At 39.0% G+C, this 21,712-nt stretch overlaps 1 protein-coding gene across 2 annotated transcripts in view; it reads right to left on the bottom strand.

Moving 5' to 3' along the window:
- PLPP1 (phospholipid phosphatase 1) overlaps positions 1-21,712 on the bottom strand; it is a 61,455-nt gene that overhangs the window by 12,515 nt on the left and 27,228 nt on the right. For both annotated transcript variants that reach the window (XM_035553706.2, XM_035553705.2), the window contains exons 3-4: positions 19,110-19,390; positions 2,223-2,280 (exon numbers count right to left, since the gene is read on the bottom strand). In XM_035553706.2, coding sequence (XP_035409599.1) covers positions 2,223-2,280; positions 19,110-19,390 — 339 coding nt within the window. The remainder of the gene's footprint in view (positions 1-2,222; positions 2,281-19,109; positions 19,391-21,712) is intronic.

Below are 21,712 nucleotides of genomic sequence, written 5' to 3' on the forward strand. Positions count from 1 at the left end.
TAAGTGTGCAAAGAGCAGATGAAGCCAGCATGAGAGTTCAGTTAACGAGCAGGTTATCAGATGCCACACGTCTGGTTTACAGCCAGTGGCAGCACTCTGCCTTGCCACATGGACAAGGTGGAGGGTGAGAAAGCAGTTTGTCCCACCTTCCTGCAGCAGCTACCGGCTTGAATACACCAGTTGTGTCTTTTATTGGAAAGACTGCATTCAATGCAAAGGTTGGTATGCAGCAGTACTGTATTAATCAGTGAAAAAACATCCTGCACAGGAGTTGTTAACCCTCTTCAGATGTCTCTCTGAAGAAAGCAGAAGTCTAATCTCCTCAAAACCTCTTACTATTTGTACTCAACCATAGCTCAGCCGGAGACACAAGACAAGAAACCGAGGTGCAGGAAAAGGGGAAGAGCACCCATCATCCTCCTCTCGCCAGGGTCTGGATATTAGAGAAAAGTCTACTGAAATCAGACGCTGTGTGAATTCAGTACACAGTTTAGAAGGGAACATGTGAGAAGGTAAACTCTTTTGAGGAGTGAGCACACAAGAAGCACAGAACTGAGGGCTACACAGCATTTTCTTGCACCATCTCCCATGTCCCAGTATTGGAGCATCAGCCACCATGCAGATGAATGCACGGCTAGACAGGTCCAACCCCGACCTTCTGAAGGGGAGCACACTTGGGAATTAGGTTCCTTTTCGTGTTTGTGATTTCAAAACTAATCTCTCTAATCTTTAACTCTGTTCTGAACGTTTTTATGAGCATTTGTCTGCCACACCTGAGTGACAAACTAATCTACAATAAATCACTGTTAAATAAATGCTAAGTTAAGAGAGTTAAGGATATTTGTACCTTTACTCGTTAAGGGTGCTGACACGAACTCTGGATTTACAGCCTTTCCAAGTGGCATACAGAGGAAGGACTTGACCCCTACTGTCCCACCTCTTTCCCCATACAGAAGGTTGTGAAGAGTGAAGGATGCATAGACACACAAACCCCATAGTTGCCTGTAACTCAGCACAGGAGTTCAGCAACTCTCCACACAAGCTTCCTGCATGGATTTAAAAGAACAGAAACAAAAAGTCTTATGCCACAGGCAACCGTAGAAAAGATTATTCAACCCACATGGAGAAATTAGCATCTTCAAAAGAAGTAATAAAAAACCTTTTTGCCAAAGGCTGCTTTTTTTTTTAAAAAATCCTAGTAGGTTAAACAAACGAGGTCTGAAGTCCAAGCTGTCCAGCACAAATACCATTATATTGTATTCACACTGTTTAAAACTAAAGGTTCTCTCAGTATTTGAGCATGCATTGAGGCATGGGGGGAGTTCTCATTACCAGATGCAAGGTTTCAAAATAGCAGCTTCCTTTCTTCTCAGTCTATACTGGGTGAGAAGTCCTCCTGACCACAACCTCCTTTCCCACAAGCTGCAGCAAGCAGGACTCATTATTCATACACGAGAGATAAAAGTTCAGACAGATTGAAATCCCCGACCAATGACTGTAATCCAGTTAGTATAGATTATAAACCATATTCATAATACAACTATTAAGTTCTCGTCTCCAAGTTTGTGCTTTAGAAAAGTTTGCAATACCACATTTTCACATTGCTCAAGAAAAACCATGCAAGAAGTTGTATCAGACACACATAATTAAACACAATGGAAGAAATCAGTATTAGGTTGCTACACAGCAATAACTGCTTCACCATATCATTGATACAGTGATTTTGATCTGTGTTTCCTGTTTTTTTGAAGTCACCTAACAGGTGGACCTATATAATTTTGGAGAATGCCAATGCCAATGAACAAGTAAAGACACTTGCTTTTTTTAAAACAAACAGTTGACAGATGAGGATCTTGTGCCATCCTGTATACATGCATAAACTTTTCAGTGTTACAAAATTTATTCTAGGAGTAATGAGTTACCCTAGCTGACTTGGACTGAAACATGTAAGGCTCTTTTTGAAGATTAGCACTCAAAGAAGCACTCATTGAAGAAGCAATGGATAACCATACATAAACAATATCAAACAATACAACACTCAAAATAATTTGCTAACAGTTTACGGCTAGGTGTGCGTTTGTTTCTTTAAGTAGGTTTTGCATGTTTTATTGTCAGACACTTCTTATTTTAGTTTCCCTTGCACAAAACAGCTCAAGCAAATATTTCTACTTTGTGCTAAATAAGATTTTTTGTTGCCATGTAAATGGAAAGAGTATACTTACTGCTAGGAAGAGCATGCAGTACATGGAGAATGATGAATGGCCAGAGTAAAATGATAGTCTGGAAGAAAAGAGATCAGACATTTCATTATTTTTCCATTTGCAACAGTCTACAATGATACTAAGTTATCTTACACAAGTGAACAGGGAAAATGCAAACATCCCCATGCTGTTACTTCAAGGATGCTATCTGTGCACAAAAGCCATCCCTAATGTCTGATGACAGTTTTTGACAAAGAGGACTGATTTCACTTTTGAGAAGCTACCCTATTTCAATGTTAAGTTGATTTCAACATCCGGTAATAACTGCCTGCCTTTTGACTAAAGTTTGAACACCAAGTGAGCACATCATCAAAACTAGAAAACAAGTGTATATTAAAGCAGTATATTTGTGTTGTGTTCTTGATAAATACCAGAACTAAAAAAGTGTAAATATCATCAATTAAAAAGTGCTTATCTGATAGTCACAGTATGGTTATGAAAATAAATGGCATACTCACCCAAAATTGAGTAGCTAAATATTGCCTGATAGTGACTACTCATATTTAAATGTTTGTACTACATATTTGTGAAACATACCATTTCATACAGGCTGATAATTGACCCACTGAAGGGGACAGGGGAAGAGGCAGGAAGACAGTTCATCAGCCAGCCAACTGCAAAAGGTGACACCTCATCTCACATCCGTAGAAGCAGCTTTATACTTGGCTATTTCATTTAAGTAGCAACACTGCCTCCAACTTCTTCTGAAAGAGAGCTTCTAGGCTGAGAGGTGTGGGTAGCCAACAGTGACAGCCCCAGGCCACCAAGGGGGGCCTTGACAGGGCCCTCGCGTCAGGGCGCGGCCGCCAAGAGGCTGCAAGTAATGGCGGAGGCCTGACAGGGCTCCCAAACCCAAGGCAAGCCGTGCACAGGACAAACCCCAGCCACTTCTTTGTCAAGAAAGGCTGGTAAAATGGAAGGAGGTTTCTGATTCAATCTTAAATCAAGAGATGAAATTATACTTCAACTATTTTTTCCTACCTTATGTGGAGCACCTACAACTGTTTAGCCATTTCACAGGCTATCCACCAGGCCTCTGACAGGCATCTGTGTAATTTAGCTGTGTAACTCACTTAAAATTTGACATACACAAACAAGGACAACTTAAAAAGTTTTCATAGCTCCCCTGGCAGCCCTCTGCCACCTCACTACTCCAGGGGCTGAACCAGGAGGAGAGCCTGGATCAATAGAAATCCCTGGTCAAGGGAAACATCTCTGCTCTTCCCACCAGGAGTAACGATGTGCAGTAAGATAATTGGGTTCAACACTCAACACTGCTTGATTGCCTTCTTTAAGAGTATTTCAATCTCATGCAGAAGTGAAACAATTTGCATGCACAGTAGTAAGAAACTGCATCAGACAGTGGAAAGAAAAATGCATGCTAAGTGTCCTGTGTAGGTCTCAAGAGTTTTTGGTTTACACTTGGTTTAAAGCACTATCAATAGCTTTCATCTTCAGAGACCCTAAACAAGCTCTCTGAAAAGAGCAAGATGATCATTGTATATATAGAGATTTCACAGACATTTCCAATTCAGGAAAACTGTACTGACAGCGTTGTTTTCAGATGTTTAAAATTCAAATCCAGGTTCTGCAGCAAAACTGCAATCTTACCATCTCCACCGTAATACTCCTTAATTCCTCAGCAGTTAATCTCTGGATGGAAGTCTGCTATGAAAGCCAGTATGACAAGAACTTGGAAGCGCTCTGTCTTTCAGAGAGAGATGTCTGAGCCACAAAGCAGCACTCAAACAGAAGACGCACAATAACGAATTCCTGAGACTTATGCCAGTATTTTTATCTTCATGGCTATTGCTGTTGTCCATAAGACAAAGCTTCCTACACCTCCTTAGGGCAACATACTGCCAATTGAAGGAATTCAGGTTATTGAATGAGAGAAGGAATAAATGCAGTTATTTTCATTCATTTTGTAATCCATATGCCATTTTAAGTGTGTTGTTAGGTATCTCTAAAACCAAGAATGCCAGCAGCTAAATGTAACATTTAGAATGTCTTGTTCCAAGTTGAAGATTACAAAATTTAAGTACAGTTTCATCAGGAATAGATAAATATGCTGTGCATGACTGAAAACTTTGGATCAATATTTTGTCCAAGTTGTATTTCTGGCAATACTTCATGTGCTAAGCACAACTTGTACATTGTGCAATCCTAGTGAAATTTCTTTGGTAATACTGCCATCCCTACACTTCCCTAGACTTTTTTTAATTAAAAAAATCTTACGATTCTTTCAAATCTTTAAACTGAAACAATGCAAAAGTTTCCTGACTATTCCTCAGCATACTTGCCATGAGCCAGCATTTAAAATTAAATAATTAAAAATAAAATCAGAATTTACTAGTTCCAAGAACACTGAAGTATTAGATCAAATTACGTTTGTAAATAAAGTGCTACAGACCATGCTCAAAAGCCCTACTTCTGGCTCATGAAGGAAGGGGCAAGTTATCTCAGTAGGAATATCGCAGCCAGCTGCATTACCTACAGGAGCTGCACAGAGCCATGTCCACAAATTTGCTAAACTCTTTACTTTGTTCATAGAAATATAGAAAGGCAAACAAGAAAAGTCTTCCCAAGAGACAGAAACAAGTCAGGGGTGGGAGACAAACACAAATCCTCAACTCCCTCAAAACACTACAGTTTGGATTTTGATTTTTGATTTGTGAAAGCTGTATTGCATTTTTAACTGCTCCCAAGCAGAGTCACTACCTACTTTCAGCACACGAAATAAACTGTTAACTTTTTTCCATTTAAACAGCTTAACAGTCTGTTTAAACTGCTCTTAAAAGTGTGGTTTCTTATGCTCATAAGAACAAGTGAATGTGTAGAAGTATTAAGCAAAGTGCACTTCTCTGCAACAGTCTGATAGAGAAATGAATAGCCTTAGTGAAGCAAGAGATCAGGAAAGAGTTGAATAAGTACAGGACAATGAAATATTAAACAGCAAGAAGTTAAAATGTTTTAGAAATATTTAGAAGTGACAGTAAAATGGAATAGCCCAGAAGCAAGGCTATTTTGTGCCACAAAAACATGATAGAGACTTGGATATGGGTATCATCTCAACTTAACTGTTGAATTATGTATGGAATGATTCCTTAACAGAAAACAGGATATCCGACAAAACATTATGCCTGTTCCTATATCATCAACACAAAAACAATCACCCACTGGATTAGCCTGCAAATCCCTTCTATCCTCAGGTTCTCCAGATTCTTCACATCTGACTCAAAGCTTCCCTTGACATTTGCATTACAGATTTCATTGATCTGGTGGGGAATAAAATGTCCAACAGAACTGCAGGCCAGCACGTTCATTTCAAGTATGCCAGACAGCTCTGCACGCTTGGCAGGGAAATATTCCTAGAATTAACACACTGAGGACCTAGTTTAATAAGGTGATAGTCCTACACACAAGCTGAACAACACATTCTTTAAAGACAACCAGCTCTGCATTCAGCAATCAACATGTTTTCACAGAACCCACTCTTCAAGGTGTCAGACTTCTACGAGAACAAGTTCCAAGGATATCAGTGAGGACTGAAAGTTCTGAGTACTTTGCGCTTCACTGCAAAGAAATGGTCAATTAAATGCACAAGCAAATCATGTATATTTAACAACATCCACAACTAAGAAGTCAGAAATCCATTTTCAAAACACGGTATTATTTACAATTACTCCACATTCTCCCTTCCCTGCCAGTAGTTAACTCCACACTGAAGTACAAAGCGTTACATTTAGAGGAAAGAGCTGCCAGAGTCTTTCCAATTTTACTGACAAAGGTGTTTCAACATGAGATTTCTGTTAAGTGTCTTCTGTTAAGTGTCTCGTACAACTCCCTAATCATATTTGGGGCAGGAGAGCAGAGCCACTCGGCTCAGCTTTAAGTAGTGGTAGATACTAAGCAAACTTTGCCAGCACTGACACAAAACATGCCAAGACTAGGTTTGTAAAAGGAAAAATGTGTAATTACCCGTCTTCAAAAAGCAGAGCAATCTCACCATTTTCTTATCTTACACAAATGAAAGTTCCCTGCTTATCCTACTGACAAAAAACAGAACTAGCAGGTTCTAGGAAGAAACAGGCAATCTTTTTCTAATTTGCAATCCCCTTCTCTCCCCCACCTCTATTATTCTTTTGCAACAAGCCCTGCAGATAGTACAAGAAGCAGGGGAAGAAAGTAACCTTTTCCTGAGGTCAGGATCAACATGAAGTGGTTTAACTCAGCTCTGAGTGCCAGAAGGCTTGTCTTCACCAAGGTCAAACGGGCTCTTAGACTCAAACTTCTGCTGGCATAGCCTGTTGGGTTCTGCTAACTCACCACCCTGGGAACCGGAGAAATACATCACAACACATGCAAGCAGGCATGGATTTTGTTGTTTTTACAGAGGGATTACATATTGGTGGAACAATCTAATTGGACAATTTCTAGTTAGCTAGCTGTTCTGCATCTGTCATTGTGGATTGTACAGGCAGCTACCAGAAGAATAAACTTTACAGCAAAGATAACCAGTAGAGAAGACCAGTAGAGAAGAAGTTCCATTAGCCTGCTGTTTTTTCTTTTCAAATGAGCAAAAACTCACCTGTGTGAATTGACTAATATTCTTTCTTCAACATCTCATCCAGGGAGCAAGAAGTTACTCAAACTCCCAACATTCTCACCATGCACAAGCACGTACGCTCTAAATTCAGCATTACCAAGTCCGATGTACTGGCACGGGGCAGTGGCATTCCATGCTCACATTGCAAAACCAAAGTTTTCTTGCGTTGCGTTTTACTTTGTCACTCGGTTTCACTTAACATCCAAAGGGAAATTTGATTTTCCCCTATATTTCTAGTTCACATCCTCCAATTAGAAAAAATCACAACCTTGTTTACTTCTTTCATAATAATTCTCTCAGAAAAAAGTAAGAGTGAAAACAGTGAGTGGGACTCAAACCAGCATTTCTAAAGGCTGGTTTGCTCTCACACGCATCAGATTACAAGCCTTTGTTCAATTAGCCATGTCTGCACAGGTTATCCACATACTTTCCTGACTCACAGGAGTGTTACCATCATTTTACATAAAGGGAATAAGAACAAAAAAGTAATCCTTGTTAAATCACAGATTTGATTAATGATCCCTCTTTAACAAACTGCTTTGGAAACAAAGCACCTGGAAAGCGTGCAGAACCTTATCTCCAGTCCAGCCCCCACCCCAAAGTTTGTAATCCTCAGCAATTAGGGGGCAAGAAAACTGTCAGCACTAAGTGGATTTCTTGCAGTACTGCTTGAGCTTTGAGCAATATACAGATACACTCATGTCAATTTGGAAGTCTTTCCCTTTCTATTGACTCGGACATAAGCTGTGCAAGTCAATGAAATTCTGCCAAAGGATAAGATGCATCTACCTGCTCCATTAGCCATAGCTAAATTACAAAAAAAAAATCAAAATAATAAATTTCACTTTGATTGCTAATGAACTGCATAGTGATAAGTATCTGAACTAATATAAAATTTAAATATATTTTTCAAGCTGACATTTGTGTATTCTTAAGCTCAGTAATACATTTAATAAACCAGTTCAGGTGCACATGAGATGCAGTACTGTAGATTACACAATTGACCAATAGATAGGAAGAAATGCCCTTTGAATAAAAAAATATAGTCTCTTTGCCACACAGTGATTCAGTATAACACTGTATGCCCAGTTCAAACTGTAACAACAAAACCAGCAGGGACAGCTATTTCTGAAAACTGTAAAGAGTGAGGAGCCATATTTTCAGTTGTAAAAATGAATGTGATCCATCACCATGCAGAAGCGCCAAGTCACATTAGGACAAAGGAGATGGAAGATCAGAAATCTGATCTGGACGGCAGAATAGTTTCTCAGTCACTTACAGCAAGTTCATCTTTCAGATCTGGGTCCCCCTATTGACAGTTAATTTCTATTGGAGAGGCAGCTTTTTGTGTTCTCTAGATCAAGTATAGCCCCCCCTCTTCATCATTCACCATGGCCTAGCAGCAACATCTAAAGTTTAATTATTTAAGAGGTTCACTGACTACCATATTTTAGCTTTTTCCTTCCATGTAACCTTCCCACAAACATTAAGTGTGGGTACCGTGATTTAGGCTCCAGTTCTCAGGAGTGGCGGATTATTTGGATAGGACTGGATGTGTTCACAAATCAGCTATGCTGCATCTTGACTAACAGTAATGACAAAGGGGTGAGAAGTACTGCTAAAGGAAACAGTTGCATCATTTGATTAATAGCAAAAATGTATCTGGAATTCATTCCATTCATCCTTTCAACTGCTTCGGTATCCAGACTTCTTAAGAACTTTTTGGCATGCATCTTTTCAGAAGTGAAAAATAGTGAATAATAGTGAATAGGTTCTGATGAAAACTCCTGAACATTTAAGCTTCTGTACAGTGACAGTGTAACAGCTCATAGGTTAAAAGCTCCATAACAGAAATAATCAGATCGTTATACACAACATACCAGTAGTACCCAAGCAAACATGTAGTTAACAAGTCTGTATAAACTTTAGAGACATTTCTGATTCATTATGTTATTGGAAACTGCCAGATTAGATAAGTAAACTAAATAGTTATGTTTGAATGAGTAAGTGCGTTTTGTTTTTCCACAAAGCTTAGTTTCAAAAATAAAGCTTTTATGAAATATTCCAGTATGACATTACTTTAGCAAAAAACAAATGCTTCATCTTAGGAATACCACCAGTACCAAGAGAGAACTAGGAAAACTAGGAACAATTGTTTAATAAAGACAGGTTAATCTGAAGCACATGTCCAGTCTTTTGGGTTACATTTAACGAAATCCAAAGCAAACCAATTGCAAAGGCTACCTAATGACACAGGAAAAAAATAATACTCATTAAAGTGCAAGCAAGTAGTGTCTGATTTTTATTTTATTTTTTAAACACAGAGTTTTAAAGGTGTTTTCCCTGCGTAGAATGGACAACATAAGAGTTTCCACCTTTATTCTGAAGTTCAACCAAACCTTCATGCAGGCTTAGCCCCATGCCAGCTGTCTGACATGGGTCCTTAGCTCCTGGGAACTGCTCTAAGAGAATTAACCACACTCACTGGCATGCATGTGCACTGCCTGTGAAAGAGCTCAAACAGACAACTCTAAACAAAGCTAAAGTAAAATTCCTGGCAAATGATTAGTCAAGGGCACCACCTTGGCAATTGTGCTGAAATAAATTATCGAGGTCAAAACAGTCAGCTCTAATTTCCTAAAGACTTCTTTGAAGATTACATTTTGTTTGCAATGGCAGACTACACATCTTGTTCTGAGTGCAGGCAGCATGGCAGCAATATATCAACTGAAGTAGGGAACTGTTTTTTTCCACAGACATCTGAGTTGTGATATAAATCACTACATTAGTAATACAATTATAGTTATGAACCTTCACAGCTGTGTTATCTGTTACCACAAATGGAGCAGAGTGACAGACTGAAATTAGAGACCTTCAACAAACTTATGGTAAACTGAACTTTAGAGAAAGCTTTTCTCACACACAGGCATCCTTGCTAGCCTCAAGTCCTCTTTTGAGTCTAACAGAGTTCAGATTGCACGGAGTGCCTTTCAAGTAGCTTGATTAGTGCAGCATGGCTTAATATTTACCACCTAAGGTTCAAAGGTTTTAGTTGAGTGTGTGCGTTCAGTAAGCTGAAGAATAGACCAGCAAGGACAGCTGCTTGGATCTGCATAGTCATCAGGTTTTCCTGTTCCTCCAAACCCAGGACTCTGACCTTACAGATCCTAACCCATCACCATTTTCAGACACCACTTTTTAAATTCTTTTAACTGACAAAAATATTTAGAGGTCAGTAGTTACAGTATTGGGGGAAACTTGAACTGCTCATCTAAAAATGCAATAAAAAACACATCCAGAAAAACTTGGAGTAGTCACAGAAAGCCTGAGCAGGCAGGCTAAGAGCCCTTTAGCACACACCCAGGACAATTACATGTGGGGGTGAACTTCACACTGTAGAAGAAGGTGTGCTGATGGGAACTAGTTTAACCAGTGGTAAACCAAGAGAGTAAGCCAACAAACTGCACTGCACACTGCCACCAAGTTTAGCACAGCTGTAAGAGCTAGGGCATTAGCAGCCTAAACAAGCGCACTGGTGTCCAGTTTATCCTTTAAATACCTACACCACTGCTCCCTTCCCCCTCTCCTTCATATTCAACCATCCTGTCAAGGGAGAGCGAAGATTCCAGGAACAATTACTAAAAATAAATGTTTTGTTCTAGTTTGAAGAAGTTTCCAAAAAACTAAAAAGAACTCTGAAAAAGCTAACAGGTGCTCAGAACTGATTTCCAACATGACATAAGATTCAACTACAAGAAAAACCAAGAGTCTTAACAGAGTCCTTTTTAATATGCACAATAGAAATACGGCAACAATTCTGTGCAGAATCAGTTCACCACTGCCCTTACTCATTGACAGATCACCTGCACTACCTTCTGTTTGCTCAGAAGCAGAGGTTATGCAAGACATTATTTATGCATGTGCATAATACACACATGCACTTAGTTGGTTAGTTAGGAACCTGCAATCACAGCTAAAAATTTTTTGCTTGAAGGACTAGTCTGTCAAAAGACTGTTTACAATAACATTCTCACAACTTTCCAGCAAAGGAGCTGAATGCCCACTTTCTGTTCCCACCGTTGCAGTGTTTACCAAGGAAGAGCAGGTTGTTTATGCCTTCCCATCTGCAGAAGGGAAGTAACTGTTCCATATCTCATACCAACAGCATGGTAATGTTTACAACCCTGGAACGAAAGAAAGCAGCTTGGTTTATATGATGATTACAATGCACTGCCACGTGTGCAATACCTCCGCTTTCTCCATTTTTAAGGCTACGAAGAAGAGCGAGTTGCTTGCTGTATGCATCTCTGGCTCTTAACAAATACTGATCCCTTCATTCTCAGCATTCAGAAACCTGAACCATCTCCCTCTGCAATGCTCAAATTGCTTTGAAATATTGTTGCTAATTTCATAAGTTTCAAAAATTTAAAGATTCTGAACTGCATACAAGCAAACTAAGTATGTGTATATATACACAGATGGGTATATATATAATTTAAAAAAAACTGAGCCCAGCAGTTAACTAGGTTTGAAATTCAATCCAGATTTTTCAGATGTAATCCACCAGGACAACAAAGTTTCATTCACAAAGGGACACATCTGGCAATTATGAAATCCAGTTCAAAACACATTTAATACACAAACAAGACAAAACCCCTTTTACTCTACGTCTTTTTAAGAGAACAGAAACAAGCCATCTCAAATGCAGATGGTTTAAGAGACATGAATGGGACACCTCCAAATCTACACCTTAACCAAGAACTTAGTAAACAAGTAAAAGCTAATGGATCAAAGGGCTCAGGAAACCACACCATGTGTTAGCCCTTCTCCTTTTACAATTCACCATAAGGTATAGCTGGAGACACAAAAGGAAAAGCAAAGTCATGAGAGCATCCCAAAGAGGAAGCTTGCCTAGGTGTTTAGAGGCCAGTGATCGATCAACTCTTTCCTACACCTGAAGAAAAGTGAAGAGTTGCTAAAGTCTTCTTTTCAGGCTTTATAAGTAAATTAGTATTAGATACAAACTATCAAGCCCAAGATGTCTCAGAACCCACTAGTCAGACCATGCAACTAGCAAACATTTCCAAAGTTCTGTAAGGATCAGAGGCATAGGAACCCAGATGCATCATATCCAGAAGGGCTTCGCTCAGGGAACTTCAGCAGCCTCAAAATCTGCTGGAATGGCAACGTGGCAGGGTACAAGCAATTCAACAGCTTTCTTTTTTTTTTTTTTTGACACTGCTGCTGGACAGGCCAAACAAGAAAGGTGCTTTGCTGAATCTATTACTCAGCAGCAAGGCTGAACTAGTTGGACACATCAGCATCACTGCATGCAGCAGCCAGGAGATATTAGGAATTCTGAGAGAACCCCACAGCACAAGAACATTCCACGCCCTTGTGCAAGGACACAAGTAGGAATAGCAAAAGACCATCTTGATTCAGTGAGCACCATCTAAGTTCAGACAAAAAAAAAAAGCATGAGATAGAAATGGACTGCCTACCCAGGACAAGTGTTGATGCATCAGCCAAGCATGCTGCAAAGGAATGTGGAAAGCCAAGAACGGAGCTGAAGTGCTGAATTCAACAGTTTATTAGAAAAAGAACTCAATGAAAGCTTCAGAGGACAAGGATTCACCCTACTATATGAAGACAGATCTCTAATGTGTAATCTAAATGATGGAGTTTGTCAGCTTTTAAAAGACGCCAGCATGTTCGTTTTCTGAAGTGACACAATACTTTAGGTGAGATTTTACCCCAAAAAATTAATTTTCACTGTCATTCACAAAAACAATCATACTAAAATACATAAAATAATTTTCTGTATCAAAAATACAGAATTGCATTAACTTCATAAACCAGTTGCCAAGTATTCTGCATAGTTTAGGATTATCTCTTAAGCTTCTATCCACTAAATTGATTAGTCCCATATAGATTTCAGAGACTTTTGTGACCAGTCTGGCACAACAAGCAAATCAGGTACACTGAACATGTGAGAAAACTGATAAAGTTAGAACAAACATGCCATTTAGAAGCTCTTTGCTTTCGAAGGTTAAGTTCATAGTAACATTAGCAACATTGGTGTTTCACATTCCTTATTGTGTTTTGGTGTTACAAACTGACTTTTCCTTCTACATTTTTGCAGGAAGTGTTTTTTAAAAAGCAGTAAATTTAAGGGAAATACGTATAATTTAAATGTAAAGTTCTAGGGAGGCATCATTTACACCAGCTGTAACTAGAACTTTCATTTCTTCTCTCCATAGCATATCATTTTCCCTGTGATTCAATTCAGAAGACAGAATAGTAGTACTACATATTTTGTACTACACCGTTTATTCTTAACACTTTGTGGATAACATGTAAGCCTAAATAGCATCAGATTCAATACACCTGACCTTTCCACAAGGCTTTTCCACGAGGCTTAAATGTGCTGTTTGTGCTGCCAAGTTTAACATGATACACGGGAGTGACAGCATAATCCTCAATTAAAATCTAAAAATACTGTAAACTGTATATAGCACCTGCTACATTGTTCAAGAATGTAGTGTTCTTTAGATTACACATGGTATTGAAAAGTTGTAAGTTTTATTTGTGTGTGCTTTGTTTCTAAATTTATTTGGAGTTTTTACTGGCTTATAGAAAGAATGGATAAAAATTTGAAAGAAAAGCCTATAGCCATACGAAGTTCCCACCTTCCAAAGAGTATTGCAAGAAGCTTTGTGTAAGGTATACATTCTGTCTTTGGGATTGGACACTACATGCAAGAAACAACACCCATTCTTAGCCTAAAGTGATACTCAGTTAAAAGACCAGCCTTTTCCATGTTCAGGCTGTCCTGATCAAAATTGTCTGCTGGATTCCAGATCCTGTTACCTAGGAGTTACCAGTGCTCTTCTACAGAAAGGCAATCAAAATGGAATTACCAACTCCTAACTGCCAAAAGGTGACAGAAGCAACCAGTTAATATCTTCACTCAACGTGTGACTACAATCTGATAATACAGTTAGGAGGCCACCACCTTGAAGCCATGAAGCACAATACATCTAAGCACAATAACTTTAGAAGTTTCCCTTTTACCCCTAGCAGAAGCCCCAAAATTTTTGCAATAATACAGTTCTGGGTTTTTGAGGGTGTTCTCACTAATAATAAAGTTTGGGGTTTTTTTGAGGGCGTTCTTGTAACTAACTAAAAGTGACTAGTTAGACACATGCTAGAAGAAAACAAGCACTTTATGTTCATTACTACACTAGACATTCAAGCTTACAAACTCACTTCAGACAGGCTAAACCAGCAAATACAATATGCTTGAGAGGACAGTAAAATACTCATCCATCTCTCCTGCTGGTGAATATCTGTGGTTTCTATTAACTCCTTCCAACAGAAGGAAGCTAACCAGCAGGAGGCATGAACAGCCTGCCACAGACAGGTTAGAGCACACTGGTTTGAGAAGTATGCCTTGCAACCAGCAAGGAATGGAGAAGTCATGATCTACCCTTTGAGTCCTCGATGCGTACTCCTCTGAGGAATTCGGGTATCTTGGAAACCAGCTCAAAGCCAGGTAAAAGTAAGCTGTAGCAAGCCAGAAGAAAAAGAAGAATTGAACAAGGGAAGCTGCAAAAGAATCGAGAAATCTGAGAACAGCACAGACTGCTCACTCATTTCCCCCCTCTACCATGTGTGTAGCCCAGCATACCTACTCCATCCTACTGGGCCCTATTTTGCCAGAGTTGAAAGATAAGATGGCCATTAGGCACGTCACTGCCTTTACATATACTAGAGACAGTACATGAAAGGCAATTTAGCAGCATTAAAGTATATACAGACATATAAGAAGTAATATGTTAATTATTATCTCCAGTGACAGGAGAACAACTTGGCTTTTTTCCTTTGAGACTTGCTTTTCTAAAAGATTCAAACAAGCAGTGCCTCCCAATAAAGAACCAACATGTGGTACCCTTCTCCAAAGTGCAATTACATTTAAAAATACATAAACCTTACTCATCCATGTTATGTATGTCGTTGACTGAAGTTTACTATTTTTGATACCAAAGGGGGAAAAAAAATCCCCCTTCACAGGCCAAGTACCCTATTTAGTTATTCTTTGTAGCCTTCTATTTGAATAAATATTAAAAGCTCTGCATGTGACTACTTGGAATTAAACATAGCAATACATTAAAAAAAAGCTTCAGAATATAGCTCTGTATGAATCATCCACTCAGAAAACTGCTGTGAATTAGCTCATATCAGCTTCCTTATCTAGCTTAAATTACATGCCAGAGAATGCCTGAAGAAACGGTTCTCCTACAAACAGGTAGGAAAGAACACTAATTTCTAATGCTAATAGATTTTAATTTAACTAGGAATTTTTAAGGTAGCTATTACCCATATGTATTTTAGAGATCTGGAACTACTATATACTTTCAAGTAATATATCTCAACTCTTATGTGCAGCTTTCAACAAATATGAATGAGATTTACTAAGCATACAACTGTTATTGTGATCCTCAGCTTAGTTTAACCGCCAGTAGTACTGGAAGTGCAAATATACTACAAAAGTTCTCAAGGAGAAGCTAAAGCTATATAAAGCTGAAGAGGACTCTTTTCAGAGTAAACAAGATACTGAAATCAACAAGAATTAACTTACCGTGTTCAGGTTAGAGAGGAAAACCTTACTGAAAGTAATCAAAATCCACTGCCACTTTACTAATGTAAACAACCAAGCAAAATTCCATGGCTTTACTTTCACACTAAAACACACACACAAGAAATTTTATAGTTGGAGTTCCAGGGATCAAAAGAGGACAGAACAAACTATGCATCTTGGGCTGTTCTAAGCACACCATGGATTTTTCACCCTGGAAGTTGTTTTCCTGTTATCATTTAAGAAACAGTAAATAAAGATTAGATGTGTCTTTGACTGTATAACTGAGCATGAAGAACTACCTCAAGTTCTACCACAACCCGGGAATGGTGTGCTCAGTTCAGAACCTATGGTTTTGTATGTGACATTATGATTGCCTTGTCTTCACTCTGTATACTAACTGCATGTTTATTTTATGCAAATGACAAGGTAAACGGTAGTTAGTTCTGCCTCTAATAATATCTAATTGATACAGAAATTCACCTTTCAGTCACAGCTCAAGAGCTTATCAATGTCCTCCAACTTCTTGGAAAACTCATTGCCAAGCTCCCTTTTCTTTTAGTGGCTTATCAACCGTCAGGTATGTGGGAACCTGCCTGCAGAACACAAACCACCCTCTCAGAGGTCAGGCCCATTTCCATGAGAAACTGCAAGTGAACTATTCTGTCGCTGCATCCTTCTGGACACTGCCGGTGCTCCTGAGTACAGATACCAGATTAGTCTCACAGCCAGTAATCCTATCATATCATAAGCCAGTGTTACACAGAACAGCAAAATGGCAACCTTAAACCAGATCCCAGAAGTGATGAACAGCATGACGGGGAGCTTAGACAGCAGGTAGGGTGTTACCCAAGAATTCTGACAACAAGCACAGTTGCAAGGACAAGTACATCAACACTGCAACCAGCAATTGTTAAACTAATATAACACTTATACCAAATTTTCTCTAAAATGCTCTGGTCAGACCTGTCTTTATCTCAGCCTGCTGAGCCCCACGTTGGACACCAAAAGAACTGCTGCTCTGAGGCAGCTCAGCACCATGCAGCCATTTGCTCATTCCCCCCACCCAACAGTGGGATAGGGAACAGAACTGAAAAGAAGGCAGAACCTCATAGGTTGAGATAAAGACAGTGTAATAAGCCAGAAAATGAAGGGAAACAAATACAATAAATACTACCTACTAATAACAACAACAATAATAGAGTACACAAAGCAAGTGATGCACAATGCAATTGCTCACCACTGGTCAACCAATGCCCATCCCATCCCTGAGCAGCAGCAACTCCCCAGGGCAGCAACCCCCCAGTTGCTTAGCCCATCATGCTTAGCAATAAGGAATGGGACACCCCTTTGGCCAGCCTGGGCCAGCTGTCCTGGCTGTGTCCCCTCCCAGCTCCTGGGGCATCCCCAGCCTCCTTGCTGGCAGGGCAGCACGAGGAGCTGAAACGTCCTGGGCTCTCTGTAAGCACTGCTCTGCAACAACTAAAACACTGGTGTGTTATTAGCATTATTCTCATCCTAAATCCAAAATGCTGCACCATACCAATGACTAGGAAGAAAATTAACTCCATCCCAGACAAAATCAGGACAGCACCTCATCTAGGATCACATTACACAAGATGTTAGTCTCTAAGAAGAGAAGGTGGTGCTAAAACAGTGGACAATCCTCCCCCTAAATCATGAAAAAATAGTTCAACACCATTTCAGGCATTACAATCAATCAATGTTGTCTCCTTTTATGCTTTACATTTGAGAGTCCTTTTAGACTCATGCAGAAATTATACTGAAGACTCATACCTATAGTAAAGTTGATTTTTGACCCCACTGATTCAATGCCATTCAGTTCCACAAACACCTGAGAAAGTACAGCTTAAGAGATCCTTTTTGTGTGAAACTTAGACAAGTACCTTCTTGCTTTTTGCATAGTAGAAGAATAAAAAGAAATATCACATTTAGTGAGCTGAAGTGAAAAAGTAGAAACGTTTTACACCTACAAAACCAGCTCAGATTGAGAGGATCAGAAGAACACAGCTTTGTAATATTCAGGCAGTTTGTAATATTCAGACGAAGACTTCCCCTCCTTGCCACAATATTATATGCAACACAAAAGTAATTTATAAATGCATGAAAGGGAAAATAGATCTTTATCTTCTTTTAATCTCAGAAGAATGCATTTCTGGCAATTAATTCTACTAACTTACCACATAAAATTTGCAAAGCTGACAAAATACCAAGACAAAAATACCAAACCACACATCCTGCCAAGATCTCGCTTCATTTCTAATCAGGCTTGACTTTGCTAGTAAATTAAGTGCTAACAAAGGACTCAGGTTTGTTGCAGGCTTGTTTGTTGGTTTGTGGGATTTTTTTTAGGGCTCTTATTATTTCATAGAGGTGGGGGAAGGAGTTGGAGAAACACGCTATTTAGAAATTCTTCGTTTGATATACTTAACGAAAATTCTGCTTTTTACTCTGACTTTTTCCGAGTTGAGGCTGACAGTCACACAGTAAGTGACCACTACAAGTTTTATTTCCTGGAACTGAAATTCAAAAGATATACCTTATTAGTGGATATTCTAACTCTGTGGGGCTACTCACAGGCAAGGAAACGTCATCCAATGACCAGTGTCTAGAGTAGCTCAGAGTAAATAAATTAAGTCTTTTGAGCACAAACAAGGCAATTAATAGCAATAAAAAAGCTGTGAATGAAGCATACTTTTCTCCTTAAAAATGAGCAGAACTTCATACAGGTTTTAAGATTACTTACTATTCTGCCTCACTACTTATTCTGGTGCACTTTCTCCTGTATTACCAACAGCTCTTCGAAACAAACTGCTCCTGGAACCTTTAAGCACCTGTTGTGCATGACTTGGAACTACACCTGGTCCTCAGACTAAATCAACACACAGCATATTCTGATGGCTGCTTAAGAATATCACATATGCTACTGGAAGATCTGTAGAAAGGACATGCTACAGAAGTTATTCTGAACCTGCTTTAGCATTTCCAAACAGTATTCAAACATTGTTTATACCAGTCACAAAATTCAGGTGTGTCAGATGCTTCCCCCTCTTTAGTTCAGTTTCAGCAAGGTAACAAAGAAAAGTCACTTAAACATTTAAGTGATTGAAATGACTAATAATGATAAAACTGAATTGATCTATTCCCTTAACAGTCCTCCATATTTTCTAAAATGGATATATTCAATTTTTATTAGCTTCCATTCCAAGCCTTAACTATTTTTTCTTGTTATTCCACACTCTTTTTTGAGGGAGACTTCAAAATTCTTCTCCTCGCTAGGTTATGTGCACATTTTAGAAACAGAAGCCAGACAAAGTTGTGCGCATCACCCATTTTTGTTGAAAAGCAGAACTGAGTACATAGTAATTTACACATTCTTCTGTATATCAATAAAACTGACTTTCACAAAGTAGAAAAAAATTCTAGTGTCAAACCCATATAGGCAGAGTTCTGAATTCATCACAAGTTTACTCTAGCAGAAGCACAATGCATGCAGTAGACACCAAACCCATCACCCCAAGGCTTTCCAGGCTAAGCAACATGTCTCACAACCAGGTCTACAAGGTTGTTAGTCACTCACCTTCCCTCATTGATTTTTGCTTTGTCTCCTTGGCAAGGGAAGTTCTCAATGTAACCCAGACTGCAGTTGATCTGTGTCCAGTCAGGCTGGCACACAGCAAGGAAGTGAGGGCGCAGTCTGCCTATGGCGTACTTGGCAATGTCCGTCAACGACTGGCTAGCAGCTGCTCCAAAAATGAAGGTCCCAATGGCTTTGTAAATAGTGGCTATGTAGTTATTTCTGACAAATGAATTTGAGTGCAAATTGTTATAAAAGACAGAGAGAGTCTCTCCTAGGATTATCTGAAAGAAAAAGAAGGACAACAGTTAAAGGAAGACAATGACTTAAGCTGACTTAGGTAGTAACAAGAGTAATCTTTTTCTCTTAAGTATGTAGTTTCAAAAAAAATTGATTAGGCTCCAGAATTAATTTTCCCAGGAATTGGTAGTAACCATTCCTAAAGCTTTTAAAAAACATTTTTTATATAAAAGTAAAAAAACATTTTGCCTTACCCCGCTTTATGCTGAGCTTTATACAAGTACACTGATTGTCAGAATATTTACTAAAACAAAGCCTTCTCAGAGAAGGATTCAACCATACTATTTAATGTGGCTCTGATCAGAAGCATTTCCTCTAGTTTTAGGTTTTATCCTACACTGAGTCTTCTTTAGCTAAGTTTCCGCTAGGCAATTTTTTTTTTCTATTTTGTCAGAAAGTTTGGTGGTGTTTTTTTTTGGTGAAGCCAGAAACTGTTCTGAAGGATCAAAATTTGACTTCTAGATGTGAAAGGCCAGTTATTTAAGCAAAGAAACCTCCATGTCTCAAGAAAAAATTATCTTTAGGGGAGAAAAAAAGCTAATGACAAGTATTACCAAGGGCTTTCAAAGTATTTTTTGTGTTCGAGGTATATGCATCATGAATATATTGTGTTGATAAGAAAACAGACATAACTTTATTTTCCTCTAACTTCTGTCTTTTGCAGAAAGCATATTTTTCCTCAAACTAAGTGTACAAAACTTCAGCCTCATTTGATATAGTTAATGCTTCACACCAGAGAGGCTGGGCATGAGCCAGCCAGTCCCATTTGATACAGAAGGGCTCTCCTCATACAGGTGATAAAATGGAAGCAGGGTTGCATACAGTTAGGTAGTTATCATTAAAAATCCTATAAGGATTAAATGATGGCTCCATCTGTCACTTGATAGAGTGACATGTCCACGATCCCAGAAAGGCAGAGCTTGAGCGAATAAGGCTGTCATTAGACATTGGCACCTGGGCAAACAAGGTAGCTGTTAGTAGCTTTGCACACTTAAGGCAGGCAGACAAGCCAATGAGGGTATGACACTGATAGTTTTTGGATTCTGCAGCCTACCAAAACATGGACTGAAACATAGAAACGATGAAACATGGACTAAAGCTGAAAAAGCTATATTTCAAGCACAGCAGAAATCAGAAAGCTCTTACACAGAATCTACCCATCCCACAGAATGTCCTCTTGGCAAAGATAGCTGAAACGAAGTGTCACAGCCATGACAATATATTGACTACTAAAGAATGAATTCCTTTTAAAGAACATGGCTAAAAAACCTGGAAGGCCACTCATCTCAGCTGAGGTGATTAAAAAAGAATTATGTCAGTGGTATCTGGACTCAGAGTATTCATCTTCAGTGATCCGTATATGCATTAAGAGTAAGACACCAACATTTGCTTCTAACATCTGAATTGAAAGCCATCTTGCCAGAAAAGCCTGATTTCACCACTAAAGGGTGGTCCCAGATGTCATAAAGGTAACTTCACTAGCTGAATGTGTATACAGGTTCATATGGAGACTAGATAAAAATCAAGGAAGTAAATTCATTAAGAAGTTCTGTGCTCACTGAAGCCTTTTCTGACTCAAAGCCACCGAGCTGCAAGTGTCTGGTAGGAAAGTATTTTGCTCTGTTCTTCCTTACTTTTCTGTTTTAACCACTGATAGAATGAAATAAGCGAGATGGACCTCAGCTGTTACCCAGTATGGCTGCTCCTTGGTAATATTGACTACCTGGTTTGAGCATAAATATGTAAAATAAAGGGGGGGATTAAAAAAATTCTGCTGCATTTATGTTCTGAAGCACAGTTTTTCCAAGAAAAGGAAAACAAGGTAAGTCAGTTCTGGTTCCCAGCCCCACGTTTCTACAGATAGGGATAAAAAAATTCTCTTCAAGAGCACAAGCTACAGGTTGACCTGTATGTTGGAACCTAGACAAAAATCCATACCTACAGTATGTATACAAGAGACTCAGACAGCTATGATATTCCCTGGTTTTAATCCATTAGCCCAGAAAAACAGCCAGCTGACATTCTGCTTTAGCTGCTCATTTTCGTGCTTTAATTTCTGACATATTCTTGGATAAGCATTTAAACATCTAAAAATCTTGTTTGGCATAAGTTTCAACACTGCTAAAGTTGTAGCTGCAATCAAAATTGATGTCACCCAGCACAAAGACATGAGTGGAATCTGAAGTTTTTTGGTAGATCTGGGCAGAGATGAAGCCCCTGTTGAAGGGCCACTGTGGGAATTTAAGTACAGTCCCACAAGATATAAAACAAGCAGCAGTAACTGCTGAGATCCAGCTTTCCACTCC

This window comes from Cygnus atratus, chromosome Z, assembly GCF_013377495.2.
Source record: "Cygnus atratus isolate AKBS03 ecotype Queensland, Australia chromosome Z, CAtr_DNAZoo_HiC_assembly, whole genome shotgun sequence".
Taxonomy (NCBI): domain Eukaryota; kingdom Metazoa; phylum Chordata; class Aves; order Anseriformes; family Anatidae; genus Cygnus; species Cygnus atratus.